Source organism: Phascolarctos cinereus, unplaced genomic scaffold (genome assembly GCF_003287225.1).
Source record: "Phascolarctos cinereus isolate Bilbo 61053 unplaced genomic scaffold, phaCin_HiC Scaffold_5;HRSCAF=322, whole genome shotgun sequence".
NCBI classification, from domain to species: Eukaryota; Metazoa; Chordata; class Mammalia; order Diprotodontia; family Phascolarctidae; genus Phascolarctos; species Phascolarctos cinereus.
In genome coordinates this window covers 186706298-186723238 of record NW_027555958.1, presented here as the reverse complement: position 1 = coordinate 186723238, position 16941 = coordinate 186706298, and the positions used below count along the sequence as shown (strand labels likewise).

Here is a 16941-nt window from a genome sequence, read left to right as displayed (position 1 = left end):
ATCTTGCAAGACGGGGAATAGGGCATAAGAAGATTTGAAAAGTAGAAAGGGGCCAGGTTATATTAGGCTTTACATGAGAAACAGAGGATTTTGTATTTAGTCCTGAGATGATAGGGAACCACTGGATTTTATTGAAAAAGGGGTGACATGGTCAGACCTGTGATGCAAGAAGATCAATTTAACAGCTGTGGTGGTAGGATTGACTGAAGTAGGGCTTGTGGAAGGTAAGCTATTGCAGTAGTCTAGGGCCTGTACCGTGGTGGTGATAGTGTCAGAGGAGAAAAAGGGACATGTACAAGAGATGTTAATGAGGTAAAATTGAAAGAACTTGGCAACAGATTGGGTATTGGCATAGAAAGGTCAAAAGGAGTAAGGAAATACAAAGAAAGAGGAAGAATTGTCAAGACTATACAACTCTACGACATTGGGTATGTGGCATGAGGGAGAGTAAAAAGATGAGGATATCTTGAGTTGCAAATCTGGGTAACTGGAAATGTGATAGTGCCCTTTCCAGAAACCAAGTGCTTTAATAAACATTTACTGAATGATTATAAAACAAGTTTCCAGAAGAAAGGTAGGTTTATTGTTTTGGAAGTTGTGTGATTAGTTTGGCTCTCTGCATTACTTAGATTCATTAGATGGTTGCTCAAATCTCTGTTCCACTTTGATTTTATATGAGTCTGGATCGATATTTTTGTTGGGAGCATTCTATAAAAGGATGAAGTGAAAATTTCATCTTTTACTTTACCTCCTTTAACCAATGCAAATTTAGTTGTTTCTCATCTGTTCCAAATATTCCTGTTAACATTTTTTTCTTTCCCAAGACTGAAAATAATTGAGTCTTTTGGAACTTACCATATGGCAAAATAGAAATTGATTTCCACTTTTTGCAATCTGTCTGGAAATTAATTGGAAATTGTGCTGAGGAATGGAACTGTAGAAATGTTGTATGGTGTGGTTCAAGAATAGGGCACATTAGCAAGTCCATTTTGGGGAATAAAACCAACTTGGATTTCAGAGCTATAAACCTCTTTTTTCTTGCACATTAAAATTCATTAGGTTTTGGATTTGTTCACTCACTTTATTTGGGATATTTAAGAAAACTACTGAAGATCTAAAGTTACATATTACTCTGAATTCTTCATTGCTTTTTTTCCCCTGAGTTATTGAAATTCATCCAGTGAAAAAGTAGCCCACATGAATTGTCATAAAATTTTAATCCATTGCTGATAATGTAACCTTTCAAAAAACTAACTCACATAAAGCCAGATGGCCATAGGAACTTCCCTATCCTTGTTTGCTTTCTTTACTGTTGGATGGCAGTGATATTAGGTTTGATAGTGTTGCTGCTAGCTGAATCTCTAGTGTCAAGAGAGGCTTCTGAAAAAAGGGAAGAGGAAAATGTCAGTCCCTTCTTACCTTTACTTCTTATCCCTTTGCCTGTTCTCTCCAGCTCCCATTTCAATTTCTTACTAACCTCAGACCAAATATAGGTGGTAAGCAGGAAGGAATTATGGTTTCCAGATCTAGTAAATGAGTTAAGGCATCTATGAATAAATGCATCAAAGCAAAAGAAAATGTTACAACACTTGATGAGACAGAGGACCCTGTGGAATTTGAGGAGAACATGGAACCACAACACAGTGTTCCTAAATGGTTTAAAAGAGAAATGAGAATTATGAGAGCAGAATTTATGGCCTATGCAGCAAAAATAAGGAGCAGAATAAAAACTGGAATCTGCAATGCCACAAACCTCGCTAAAGAAATATAAGAGAAAACAACAGATTGGGAATGCAAATACATAGAAGAAAAGGAGAACCTAGAAGTAAAAGTGATAACATTAAAAGAAAATATGCTCACTATGCATGAAAAACAAAGGAAGAATGCATAGAAACAATACAACAGTCATGTGTTTCCCAGAAGAACAGGACAGAACAAAAATCTTAGCATCATAATACAGGAATTAATACAAGACAGCCTTTTAAAACCTCTGATCATATAAAATGGAAAACCAATCAAAAGAATTAATAGATATCCTCCAGAAAAACAGAAACAAAAAAACTAAGACTGTAGGCTCGAGATTCACAGAAGTCAATTTTAACAATTCAGTCCATTAACGACAAGTTCTGCAAACTTGAAGGTGAAAGACCTTCAAATACAAATGAAATTTGAATAAGACAAGACTATCCTTCAGCTACCAGAAAATGTAGGAAGGAATGGAATAATGTGTTCTAAAGAGCAATGGAGCTCAGGATAAAGCCCAGGATAGCCTACCTTACAAAACTAAGCTTACCTATAAATGATAAAAGATTGAAATTCAAGAATAAAGAAATGCTGTTAAAAAGAAAACCAAATTTGAAGAGATTATTTGTTTCTGCAGCACCCCAGGACAACAGAAATACAAGATGGATTAACAAACGCAGCAGATAAGGGCAGCAGCATCAACAGAGGGACAATAGAGAGATTAATAAAATACTTCTTTCTAAGTGAACACAAAGAGACAGTGGTGAAGGCAGAAGTCAGGTGGAAGTAACAGTGAAGAGGCAGGCCTGGAGCATTATGGATAGAACCTGGCAAACACCCTTCCTTCATGTGAATCAAAGGTTTTTGTGGGTCTACATTACAAAATGAGAAGGTGAATGAAAGGGGGAGGGGGAGTTGGGAGATAGGGGAGTGCTTGGTATGCCCAGTCGAATCCAGGATTAGTAATGAAGAGAAAGTAATCCCTGTGGTTTCAGGAAGAGAAGAGCATACCTGGGAGTAAGTGAGAAGAAGGGGGAAAATAATGAAAAGGGGAGGAAAATAAGGAGGCATTGCTTTGGTACTGAATGTGTCCTAGAGGATTTGCTACTTGAAAAGACCCCTTGTCTAACACTGGGAGGAGGTAATGGAGCTCTTGAGAGGAAACTGGTACCTGGGATAATGGGAGGGCATGATCCCAGGGAGAAGATTTTTGAGACAAATGAGCAAAAGAACATAATTAGGGAGAAGGTATGGATCAGTTATGGGCTACGTAATCAGCGATGTAGTCAAGGGAGTCCTGTGAAGGAGCATTTTCTTTTCTGTCAGCTGTAGGAATTGACTTTGTTTTGGGAGTGAAGCACAGGGCAAGTTCTACAAGGCAGTGGAAGAAACTGCCTAGAGGGGAGGGACCAGAATGGATGCCTTGGAAGTACTGATTCCTTGAAGAATACAGAGAATAGAGACTAGATAATTATAGGGGTCATGAACCAGAGAATGCGGGTCTAGAGTACACAGAAAGAGAGGATGGATTATGAAGAGAGTAAGAGAAGCCTCTCTGGAAAAGGGTGCAAAAAAAGAAATACACCCCCTCCTGCACCAATAATAAACAGGATTAATTTAATCCCATATAGGGATCTTAAATAACCCAATCTAAAAAAAAGAAACAGATCTAATTGTAAAGGAACTACCAAAGAAAAATATTCTTGGGACAGCGGGGTGGTGCAGTGGATAGAGCACCAGCCCTTGAGTCAGGAGGACCTGAGTTCAAATCCTGCCTCAGACACATAACACTCACTAATTGTGTGACTCTGGGCAAGTCACTTAACCCTAATCGCCTCACTAAAAAAAATAAAAATAAAAACAATAAATAAATAAATACATACACACACACACACACACACATACACACACACACACACATACATTGTCCTGATGGATTCACAAGAATATTCTATCAGACTTTTAATACTCATCCTTTACAAATTATTCTCAAAAATTGAGAAAGAACGCACCCTAAATGAATCCTTTTTTGTGATATAGTCCTAATACCTAAACCAGGTAAAGATAAAACACAGAAAGAAAACTTATATCATTAATGAATTTGTTGTTGTTCAGCCATTCAATTGTGTCTGACTCTTTGTGACTCCATGCACCTTAGCATGCCAGCCTATCTAGTATTTGTCCAAGTCTGTCCAAGTTCACGATCACTGTTTCCATAACACTTTCTATCCATTTCACCTTCTGCCCTCCTCCTTTTGCCTTCAATCTTTCCCAACATCAGGGTCTTTTCCAATGAGTTCTGTCTATTTATTATATGGCTAAAGTACTTAAGCTTCAGCTTCAATATTTGACCTTCCAGTGAATAGCTTGAATTAATATCTTTATGTTTTGACTGATTTGATCTTCGTGCTGTCCAAGGAACTCCCCAAAGTCTTCTCTAGCACCACAATTCAAAAATATGAATTCTGCGGCACTCAGCTTTCCTCCTAGTCCAACTCTCACAGCCATACATTGCTATTGGAAAAACCATAGCTTTGACTATATGGACCTTTGTCAGTAAGGTGATGTCTTTGCTTTTTAGAATGCTATCTAGAGGTTTGCCATAGTTTTTCCTTCCAAGGAGCAAGCATCTTTTGATTTCATGGCTGCAGTCACTATCTGCAGTGATCTTTGAGCCAAGAATATAACATCTGACACTGTGTCCACTTCTTGCCAGGAAGTGATGGGACCAGTTGCCAAGATCTTTTTTTTATATTATGCTTCAAGCCAGCTTTTATGCTTTCCTCTTTCACCCTCAAGAGTCTTCTTAATTCTTCTTCATTTTCTGCCATCAGAGTGCCATCAAATCTTTAATGAATATTGACTTAATAATTTTAAGTAAAATCCTGTCAAAAAAACAGTGATTTGTTGAAGAAATCATTTATTATGACAAAGTGGGATTTAGATTTATACAAGGCATGCCAGGATGGTTAAGCATTAAGAAAGTTATCAACATAATCATATTAAAAACCAAATTATCCATAACCACATAATAATCTGAATAGTTACAGAAATAAAAAAAAACCTTTGACAAAGTGGAGCACTCTTTTATGATGAAAATGGTATAGACTATAAGCTTAAAGCGATCTTTTTTAAAACTTAAAACCAAAAGGATATGAAAAGGAGATAGACTAGAACTCTTTCTAATAAATACAGGAATGAAGTAAAGATGCTCCTTTTCCCTGTGATTTGATATAGTTCTACATATGCTAGAAATAGCAGTAAAGCAAGAGAAATTAAAGACTTAGAGGAAAGGGATAAAATTATCCTTATTTGCTGATATGATAGAACTCCTGGAGAATCAGTAAAGATACAAATTGAGACTATTAATAGTTTCAACAAAGTTACAGGCTACAAAATAAGAAAAAGGTTTGGAACATGTTCTACCAGATTGGTAAAGCTTTGAGTATATTCCTATTGTCTAAGAATCTACCTTGGTGAGTATGATGAAACATATCACTAGCAGATTGGCCACCAGGTAATAAATTCTTTACTCACAGTTTGAAATGACTATGTAACTTTGAACTTGTCACCAAAATATTTGTGTTTTGAAATCTTTAACTTTTATCAGAAAGAAAAAAAAGGTGCTAAGATAATTTTTAAAGAGAAGCAGTTCTTAAAAAAATTAAAGTATGTTTGGTATGTAATAAACCCTACTAAATCTACAGAGATGAAATTTCTCTTTTCACTTTAATATAGACAGCTGAAATTCCCAAAAAAGTATATATCACATTTTGAGATGGACAATGATATAAAATATATTTCATATAAACTTACTTGTTCTACACACAAATAAGAAGTAGTTTAATTTTAAAAACTAGGATTTGGTTTATGTATAGTCTTTACTAGAAAAATTTCAACAAGAAAAAATGTTAAGCAAAATTAAAAAATATCAATGATAGGGAAATTAGTTTATACATGCTGTATTTCTATGGAAATTTCCACAATTATTACCAGTTCATAAGCTAGTAATTATGTTTCTTGAAATCACTCTACTATAGCTTGGGGCTCTTATTAACCTATAGAGACAGACATAAGCTAGAATATAGTCTTTCCTTTTGGTCAGGGAATTAAATATGTGTTTGTGTCTGTCTAGAATTTCAGTGCACAAACACAGAATACAAGCAATGCAAGCATCATTGTGATGACATACTTTTTAACATACTCTTTTTTAAAACATAGTTTTAACATGCTCTTCTTTAAAAACAAAAAACAAAAATCAAAACAAAAACCAGACCTTCTTCTACCAAATCAGGTCAGCCCTTTGTCTACCACTTGTAGGCTTAGAGAAGTGCTAATCTTTTTCAGGATGACCCCATGATGTGATGGAAAGAGCATTGAATGTACTATCTGAGAATGCAGATTTGAAACCTAGCTCTACTACTTGCTGCCCATTTGACCATGTTCAAATTTTTTTTTTACCTTTCTGAGCTATAATTTTCTCATCTGTAAAAAAAATACTTGGGGCAACTAGGTGGCACAGTGGATAGAGCACCAGCCCTATAGTCAGGAGGACCTGAATTCAAATCTGGCCTCAGACACATAACACTTACTGGCTGTGTGACTCTGGACAAGTCACTTAACTCCATTGCCTAGGCAAAAAAAAAATACTTGCACTACTTTCTGTACAGACTTATGAGGAAAACACTTAAGACTCTTTAGTAACTAACTCTTCACAGAATCAATTCATCTTTATATGTTACATATGTCCATGAAAAGTTGCATGGATCTTTTTTGTTAGTTGACTTATATACTCATGTTGACATATTGTTGTTCCAGAGATGTATTATCTTCATTTATCACTGATACTCAATTGATCATGGTTCCCAAGTTTTTAACTTTTAATTTCTGTGATCCTCAGACTCTCTGTCAGCTAGTTAATAATTTATAAAAGTACTTTAGTGCTATTTAAAAGATCTTTTCATGGTATCTTTTTGTTGTGAAAAGAATCTCCTAATTTATATATTGTAAGTTTGTGCTTTTATGTAGAAAGTGTACGCTTTACTTTTTCATTCACCATTAGAATCATATCATATAAATTTTTTCTAAAAAGCCATGAAAAACTTGAAAAAACAGCTTAGCATTCTTCTTAGTGTTTTACTTCTTTTGATTTAGATCTCCCCACTGCCCTTAAAAATAGGGGAAAAGACTAAGAGATTAAATGTTTTTCCTGGGAAAAGACATGCATTTTGGTAATGATTCATTCTGCAAGGGACTGATTGAAGCAGTTTTTACAAAATGTACATGGTTCATCCATCCATAGTGACACAGGAGTACAACACTGTTTATACTTTAAACTTTTGAGCCTTCCCTAGAGGTAAATTTTCTTTAGTGAGAGACCCAACTAGCTGTCCAAGAACTTTTACCCTTGATTAGTGTTTGAAGTAACAGAGTAAAATGTAACTGGCTGACAAACTTGGTTTTGGTTAGGATCACTTTTTTATTATTGAGGGTATGTTATGTGTACGACAGGCGATGTCAGTTCTTAAATTTCAGTATTCTTATAACCTCCAGACTCATTATTTCCCTATGTTGTCAATGCTGAGAGAAGGGACAAAATCTGCCAAACAGAGCATTAGGACTTGAACGGGGACTAATCATTAAATTTTTTTGCTTGTAAAAGGGAATGATAAATTAATTTTCACCAGAAGAATATAGAACTTACATTCATAAAACTTGGTCCTTTACAAACTTAATGGGGATACATTGATTTTCATACTTTGTGTACATTATAGGATCTTGAAATGCTCTTTTCATGTATTTTGATGATTTTTTTATGATAAAAAGAAACAACCTTTACCATAGTTTTCCTTTTGTTTTTGTATTGTGCTATGCATTAGAACTTTGGAACGTCTCATATTAGATCCACTTGGAAAGTTATAGAGACCTTTCCGATTTTGTAACCAGCATTAAAAGTTATTTTGAAAATTGCTTGATTTATTTTAGTCTATAGATTGTGCTGGTGGCTTCACACATTTACAGTTATTAGCACCCTACTTCTCAGTTATTACCATCATTCAATCAGTCATCAGTCATTTATTAAGCATCTGCTATGTCCCCTGCATTGTGCTAGGTGATGCGAATACAGAGACAAAAATGAAACATTCATTTCCCCCAGCTTCCTTCCTATTAACTTCTAGTAGAGAAAACCACTTGTAGAGAGATAAAAAAAAAAACAACAACAACTTCTGAAACAAAGGTGGGAAAGCAGTTTATTGGAAGCTGAATTTTGTAGTGTAATGGAAAGAGTACTGAATTTAAATAGCAAGGTTTGAGGTTTTTTCTATCTTTGATACTTACTAATTGTGCTACTATGAGCAAGTCACTTAACTTCTCTTTAAAGTATTGTATAAATAAACATGATTGATATTAGAAACTGCTTTAGTTTTTATTACAAATTATATTTTTTCAGAAATGTAAAATGTTAATTTGGCCCAGAGCCCATTCAGCTATGTGTTCTGTATTTTACTTGACTGCAAACTAACAAACAAATAAAAAATAAGCCAATGTAAAGGATTTATTCAGGAAGGTGAGTTTCAGTGTGTGTCCTAGTAATTTTTTTTTTTTTAGGCAATTGGAGTTAAGTGACTTGCCCAGGGTCACACAGCTAGTGTCAAGTGTTTAGTCTGAGGTTGGATTTGAACTCAGGTCCTCCTGACTTCAGGGCTGGTGCTCCATCCACTGCGACACCTAGCTGCCCTCCTAGTAACTTACTATCCCTGGTAAAAGTATGAAAAAACTGAAAAAGTATAAAAAAAATTCACTTAACAGAAATTGGCATGTAACCTCAGTCATCATCAATACTTTTCCCATGTCCTTGTTGATTACCTATCTTCTTCCCTACAGTGACCGTACCTTTTTGTCTTTCCTCACAGCCCTACCATATTCCCAATCTCTGTACTTCTCAGTGAGTTAGGAAACTGCTCTTCCACTGAAAAGGTTGAAACCTTCCTTAATAAGTTTCCTCCTCTCCATTCTTCAGGCCATTTCAGTATCATTACCAACTTTTCAGTCATGGCAGAGAAAAAAAAAACATACTTATTCTGTATTCTTTATTTAGCTAATCCCCCAAAATGCACTTTTAAAAAACAAATCTTATTTTTTTTGTTGTTTTTACCATCATTTCCCAGTATATCCTTCTCCCTCCTTCTTCCAGAGATCCATCCCTCATAATAAAAGAATAAAGGAATAAATTTATCATAATTCATCAAACACATCGAAACAGTCTGACATATGCAGTATTGCAAGTTTATAATCCCCCACCTATTTGAAGAAGCTGAGTAGACAACTTTATCTCTTCTTTGGTGCAGAGTTTGGTCATTATAATAAAACAGCATTCAATTTTGACTTTTTTGTTCTTGTTTTTCGTACTTATACTTTGAATTTTTTCCTGGCTCAACTTACTGCATTTTACATTACTTCATATAAGTTTTCCAGTGCTTCTCTATGCTCATTATTTCTTATAGCAAAGTAATATTTCATCCAAAGTAATAGTCATACTCTATAGGTTGTTGATCCCAGGTAATGAGCATCTAGTTCTTTGCTACTAGGAATAATGCTGCTATAAATATTTGGGTGTCTATAGTACCTTTCTTTTTATTGTTGACCTCCTTGCCTTGAAGTAGGAGCTCTGAGTCAGTGTTATGTACATTTTCATAATTTTCTTTGCACAATTCTGTATTGCTTTCCTGAATGTTTGAATCAATTTATAGCTCTACTTAGAGTGTATCTGTCATTCTACAACCCCTCCAACAATGACTCTCCACTTCTTGTTTTTGCCAGTTTTCTGGGTGTAAAGTAAAATCCCAGAGTTGCTTGACTTCTTTTTTCTTATTATTAATAATTTGGAGCCCTGTTTCTCATAGTTGTTAATAGTTTTAAGTCTTGATAAGACACAGCCCCTTCCTTCATGAGGCTAAAGGGTAAGAAATGTGGACAAATAATTTTAATAAAAGTATAATAAGAAAGTTCACCTTCCCTAAAAGGTTCATCCACTGTAGTACCTCATTATAATTTGCTGGTGATCCTGACTTGTAGGATGCTATTTCAGTGGAATATGTTTGATTCTACAAAGCTGTATAGCTTCCCCTAAGGTCTGGATATCTGTTGTCCAACTACAAGTCTACCTGAATTTAGAAATGCAACCTGCTCAGTGTAAAGAGCTCTGGATTTAGAGTCAAAGGGCCTGAGTTCATCCCACCTTTGATAATTACAGACTGTGTTACTTTGTCCAAGTTGCTTTACCTGTCTGAAACTCAGTTTCCTCTTCTGTGAAATGATGATTTTGTTTAGATCAGGGGTTCTTAATCTGGGGTCTTTCCGCTTGTTTTAAAAGTATTTTGATAACTATGTTTCAATATAATTGATTTTCTTTGTAACACTGTTTTTTTAATGCATTTAAAAACAATATTTTTAAGAAGAATTCCATTGGCTTCACCAGGCTGTCAAAGAGGATCCATGACACTAACATAGTTTAAGAACTCTTGATCTAGATAATCTAAGGTCCCTTCAAGCTCTAATTTGGTCTGTGGTCATCACCAGCTTGACAAAGTGTCATACATCTTTTGGCCCCAGTCACCCTCAGTGAACACTTAAGTTATAAAGAGGTTGTGATCTGTGCTGATGAAGAGGCTAACAATGCTGATGAAAATAAATATGCAATTATGAACATGCGAATGAAGTGTTACTGTGTCTTCCTTGAAGTCATAGCGAAGACCATGATAATAGCTCATATTTATAGAATGCCCTACAGTTTATAAGAGGCAAAATGGTATGATAAAATGCTGAGCTGAAAGCCAGGAAGACCTACATTCAACTCCTGTCTTAACACACAAGCTATGTGACTTAGTGAGGAGAGATGGAGACAGGGGGGAGAGGAGAGAGGAAAGGAGTGTGTGTGTGTGTGTATGTGTATGTGTATGTATATAAAACACACTTGGCCAAAGAATTGCAAAGATATTTTGAAAATATTTTCAGAAAAAGAGAAATCTTTAATTTTGATTCAAATTTTTTTTAATGGCTTCTTTAATGTTTTATCATTGATTACATAAATTTAATTATTCAGAGAAAGATTAGCCAGGCAATGTTTCTGAAAATTTCTAATGTTCCATTAATCACCATCATTTGCTTGTCTTTCCATTCTACAGTTTATTCTGTTCTCTCTCAGGCTTTGCTTGTACCCTTTTAGATTTTTCCATGTGTGTTAAAACCCTAAGGTCTCAGTTTTTTCAGTTTACACCATTTTCCTACTATACCAAAATACTTGAAACTCCATTGCTATCACATTAGACTTTTCATGAAGCCTATGACTGGTTCATTCTCTTTTAGCTTTGGTTTTTCTCCAGTGGAATATTGGCCAATTGTACTGTCATATGTGTGAAGGCCACACTGATGACTAATGTTTAATAGGCAAATACCAAAACATTTGTTAGCTTGTGATGATTTGTGAGATGTTTTTGGCTAACTGATTAGTATGAGAATTTGGGTAGATAGATGAAAAAATATTTCAAAAAACATTAGAACTCATTCATTTGGGTGGGAGTTTAAAGCTGATTAATGATTATGGTTTGTGTTAGCAGTTATTTTTCATGATTACTCTTATTAACAAAACATAAGTATTAAATTTAAATCCGCTGGGTTAAATTGTGCATCATTTGCAACTTTTAAGGGGGTATTGGTGGAGGCAGACTTGGATTAATCATTTGCTTTTCGTAAGCTTTGCTTTCAACTATACAACATCATGCAAATGATATATTGGCCATAATGAAAGAAAATTGTTATATTCACCTGTTTGTAATGATAATTTGCTAATTGGCTTGTAACAAAGTCTCGGAAAGGTTTTATTTCTCAGTGAAACTGTGGAAAATATCTTGCTAAAGGTTTTAATGACAAAAAGATCTGTTTTTACTTTTCTGATGTCAATGTTGTGCTTTCAGACATGTGCAAACTTAACAGTCATCCTGTCTATATCATTTTCTTTTGGAATGACAGCTTAACAGTTTTCCTGCACGGATTGTGTTAAAAATCTTTACAGACCAGATTCACTAAAACATATGTTCAACTTTTGGGCTCCAAGCTGTACTAGCTGTAGTGCCAACTTTTTTTATTTTTTTCCAAAACTATACTTAACTTTGCAATTTTGTTACCATTGATCCTCATTATTAATGCTGCATTAAAACATCATTAATTTAGATTCTATTAATCTATAACTTCTATCATATCAGGTGATATGAAGCTTACTTTTTCCTAAGAAATAATTACCACATAAACAAATGGGTGGAGATTATTAATATAGCTGAGAGGACCAAATATTTCAAAAAACTTTAGTACTTTGTTGCTTTAAAATCTTGAGGAATATACATAATAATCAAAATATCCTGATCAAAAGGAGGTGCTTGAACCTTGGCATATACATTTCCTTTTATCAATTTCAGTACTAAGTAATATATCTCAGATTAGAACTAAAATCTTCTGACTCCTAGTGCTTTGTTCTTTTCAGTGTACCAAGTTGGCCATGCTTTGTAAATTGCTGTGGAATTGTTTGTTGCTAAATGACTGTTACCAGTAAAACCCTATCCAGACAGACCATTTGCAATGATTGACCCCTTTCCTGTCACTTGAAAGTAATAAAATTTTATCTTTAAAAATTATGTATTTAGGAACAGAACTCAACAATTTATACCATAACATTGAAAAGACAAACACCTTGAGAAGTGTAATCAGCACAGTGATTAATCTGGATTCCAGAGGACTCATAATGAAACATGCTACTCACCTCCTAAGACAGAGGTGATTGACTGAGCACAAATTGAAACAAGTATTTTTTGCACATGGTCAATGTGAGAATTTGTTTTCTTGACTATGCATATTTATTATAGGGTTGCTTTTTTTTTTTTGCCTTTTCAACGACATGAGTGGGGGAAGGTAGGATGGAAAGTAGTTTTTCATTAAATGAACAAAATCAAAGCATATATACTTTAGACTAACTCTAAAATAATTTTCTAGCAATTAGTCTTTCAGTGATGGCTTAATGTAATTCAACTGTTTTCTTGAAAGCAAAAGATAACTATTGATTTAATGAGAAAGGTAGTATACAACCTACTCATTTGTTGTCTGATTGTCTCCCTTTCTGTTGAACAGAATAACCTTGGTTTTCATTGAACTCTATAGCTTTTGTATTTATATATGGTTATATAAACAAATAAATAGTAGTAGTAGTAGTAGTATTTTTGTGTGGGTTGGAACTTCCTTAGTTAAGGAAGCCTATGGAGAGATAGGACTTTTGAGTGCCATACCCTAGCAACCAGAAATGTAGTGTTGAAGTAGTTTATCAGTTTATGGAGAGTGTGATTTGAACATATGCGAATTACATGGACTGTCACTTCATCCTACAGGAAGTAACCAAAAGTGTGCTTGGGGAGGTAGGGATAGGAAGGGAAAAGGGAAAGGGAGAAGAGAAGTCTCATTGTGTCTTCTCCCCTACCCCAAACACAAACATTCACACCTTGTGCTTTTGACCAAATATTTGATATGACATTAAGTAGACTTATAAAAGAACAGAGAAATGGAGAGTGTATGTTAAAAGAGAGGGTACTCAGCAGAATGCTGAGGAGTGAAGAGACGAATGAAAATCAAAGGACAGTGAACCAGTGATAATTACAAATAAACCTATCAGAAATACCTTTGTACTCAAATCTTTGAGTAATATGATTTGGCTTTGGGAATTTTTATTGGTGACAACCATTTTTCTTAATATCATCCCTTTAAGAAGACCAATGTCTTCTGCATCGAGTATGAAGAAATAGGTTTTCAGAACACTGTTAACAAACAGGGATACTTTCCATATAATTAAATGACTTGCCTCCCTTTCTGAACATCACAATGCTGATTGATTGCCCCATCTGAAATAGCATTTTCAATACTGCTCTTAGAAATGGGGAACCTCAGAGCATCTCATTCTGGTTCTTCATATTCCCTAATTCTTCTGAGCTACAATCATATCTGTAGAATTCTACCTGTAATTATGTCAATATTTATAAACTGAAAAAAAAAATGGAAATATTAGGCCATCTTTTTACCTGATTCTAACAGTACCTTTTTCATTGTATTTACTCCCTGATTAGGCAGGCAGAGGGGAAGCTGAATAAAAAGCACACTGACAAATTCAACTCATAAGACGGCTGTGATATTGGGAGATAAAGGAATACATAGGGGCATATAAGGAACAGTGCTGTGATGCTTTTTTTTTTTGGTTCATGATTCCTCTAAGCCAGTAAAACTACAATCAGAGAATTAATTTCCCAATATTTTTAATTGCTCCTATAAAAGTTTTGTCTTTTCCCATCTGTTTGTGATCTTTTCCAATAGCCATGTAGTGCATCAGTACCATTCATGCAATTGGGACCTCCTGTTATTATTGAAAATGACTCTCCATGGAAGATTCCCTAGAGGCAACTGGAGAATATATCAGTTCATGTGAATCAACAGATATCTGTGGTGTGTTTAACTAGTGCTAGGCACAGGGAATCATGTAATCTCCATAATCTGCATATTTGTTTCCAAACATAATTGAAAATGCTGACTGTTTTACTTAGTTAAGCCTTGAATGATTTTAGCTTCGGTTACCATAGCAATCACTGTTCGTATGTTTACCATTAATGGCACTTTAAGATAACTGAGCTGCTTTTGTTAAAAGTCTCAAAATTCCTTTTATGTGAAACTGAAGACAAGATGACTCACTTGGTTGTAGACTTTCTGAACAGGTCAAGCCTGGAAAAGCTTTAGTTAGGAACTTTGATTCATAGTATTAATACCAGCCCTCTTTTTTTTTTAAAGTGACCTTCTTAAGGTCAGATTATTTTCAAGATTTTTTTCTTTTAAACATACATTTTTAGAGTTATAAAATACTTTTATTAATTAGTAAGTTTTATTTTGTATTTATAGTTTGCTCATGATATAATTGACATCATTTAAATTAAAAAAAACAAATAGGAATATACTGGAGTTAGAGCTTTTATTTTTAAATTCAGTTCACAGTGTTTTTAGTTTGTCACATATTTGTAACTGAGAGGATAAACTATTTTAAATCTTATTTGTAACATAACTAGAACAGGTGAACCATTTAGAATTTTTAGCAAAGTCATTGACCCTTTTTCTGATCTTCTCTTGGCTATAAACAATTCATATCTTAAAATCCATCCTGTGTAGTCTTTAGAGAAGAAACAGCATAAATATATTTTGATTTGAATATTCATGTTTCATAGGCATAACAATTTAATATAAAATGTAAGAAAGATAAAATTAGTAGATAGTTGAACAATCACTCATTTATCTTTTTTTAACCTTATAACATAACTCAAATTCTGCCATTAATGTCACAGTTAAACTTTTTTCATACCATCTTGTTTATAGTGTATGTTATATATCTTTTTGAACTACTGTATCACCCATTTGCAGTGATTGTATCAGATGCGATTTTTTACATTAAAATTAAATGGTGATGTTCTGATTCACTGTATTTATCATACAGGTGCTGAAAAAACTTAGAAATCTATCAACATTATCTGTAATGTCTTCATATTTTCTATCATTTTCAGTATTCCAAGTTTAAGCCCTTTCTTTCTATCCTGTTTTCCCCATAGCTTTTCTATACTATTTTGGTACTTTCCTTCTCAACTACCTAGGTTGTTTTTTCTTAAAATTTGAATATTTAAATATATACATTGAAATGAACAAAATATAGCAGTTTCTTTCTCCCTACTACTGCTACAGAAAGAGGAAAATTGGCGTAGAGATATAGGAAAATGTTTAACTGCAACAGCCTCAGCTGAAAATGATTTGTTATCTATCACAAAAAAGTTAGGTTAACAGTGGAGCTAGAGAATTATGTTTTCTCTCCGTTTGTTAATATATAATATCATTTTAAAAAGTGTTGTTTTACTTTTGATAGTGTCAGAATAGACTGCCATCATAAGAAAGGCAATTCAATGTATTTTTAGATTCCATTCTTGAGTTATGCATGTAACTGAACTCAAACCACTTGTAAATCTGTAACATCATTAAGTTGGAAAAAATACCAACTCTTAAAAACTGAGTTTTTTGTCTCTCTTTTTCAGTCAGTGGCCAAAACTGGGCGACTCATGATCAGTCATGAGGCTCCCTTGACAGGAGGCTTTGCATCAGAGATCAGTTCTACAGTTCAGGTATAGTAACTTCTCTCTCTCTCTTTTTGCATAAATTCTAATATTTCATAGATTTTCCTGTGTCTTAGGGAGAAAAAAAAAACTAGTTATCACAACATACAAAAGTAAGTACTTCATTCAAATCCATGTTCACTGCCTTGTAGTTAATGGTGTAATTACATCTTCTGGAAAAGGGCTTTGGGTAAAAATAAAAGCTAAAAAATCCTATGAGAAGAAAGTTTGAAACCAGTTCAATATAGTATGTTCTGGTGTATTTAAAATTGTATTTGAATAAGCTGTATGCAGAGTTTTGCAAAATCTTCTTAGTTTGAATCTGATGTTTTCCCCTAATGAAACCAAAGCTGACTATGAAATGGTTCATTTTGAAGTTAGTCTTAAATGTTTTTAGACTCCAACTTGTAATAAATTACTTTGTCAAAAAGTCAGTCTTTTAAAGTCATTTGTGCAACTAAATTACTTTATGGTACTGGCAGCTGCAGCAGAATGGTTGAAAGGCTTATGTAAAGACATATTTTAAAATAGTCACTCAAAATGTGTGTCCTGTTACATGAGAAAAATAATATTCCTTTCTGTATCACTTTCAGTTGTTAGAGTATTTACTTAATGCCTCTGTTCACATTTTTTATGCCATATCATGAAGTAGATAACATAAAAAGAGTATATTCCTTTTCCTTTACTTTGTATATTGAAAAGCAAATTAAATCTGACATGTTTTAATGTAAAAATACATTACTGGAATGAAATGTTTACTGTTGAAGTTGTACTGTTCTTTAGCCATATTGAGAATTTTTCTTAATTCCTAAAATATTTTATATTAATTTTAATATTAGATTTTCCTCTACTTTTTTAATTCAATTTTTAATTCACTTCAATATTAGTAGAGATTCCATTTTATTATAAATGGAATGTGTAGAACTCAATCATAGCACTTCCTCAGAAATTAAAATATTACCAATGA

General features: G+C 33.9%; 1 protein-coding gene across 1 annotated transcript in view; it reads left to right on the top strand.

The window, feature by feature from the left end:
- Window positions 1-16015, top strand: part of BCKDHB (branched chain keto acid dehydrogenase E1 subunit beta) — a 157972-nt gene extending 141957 nt beyond the window's left edge. Inside the window, exon 9 of the mRNA XM_020975510.2 lies at window positions 15897-16015. Coding sequence (XP_020831169.1) covers window positions 15897-15989 — 93 coding nt within the window. The 3' untranslated portion in view covers window positions 15990-16015. The remainder of the gene's footprint in view (window positions 1-15896) is intronic.
- Window positions 16016-16941: the final 926 nt, after the last annotated feature.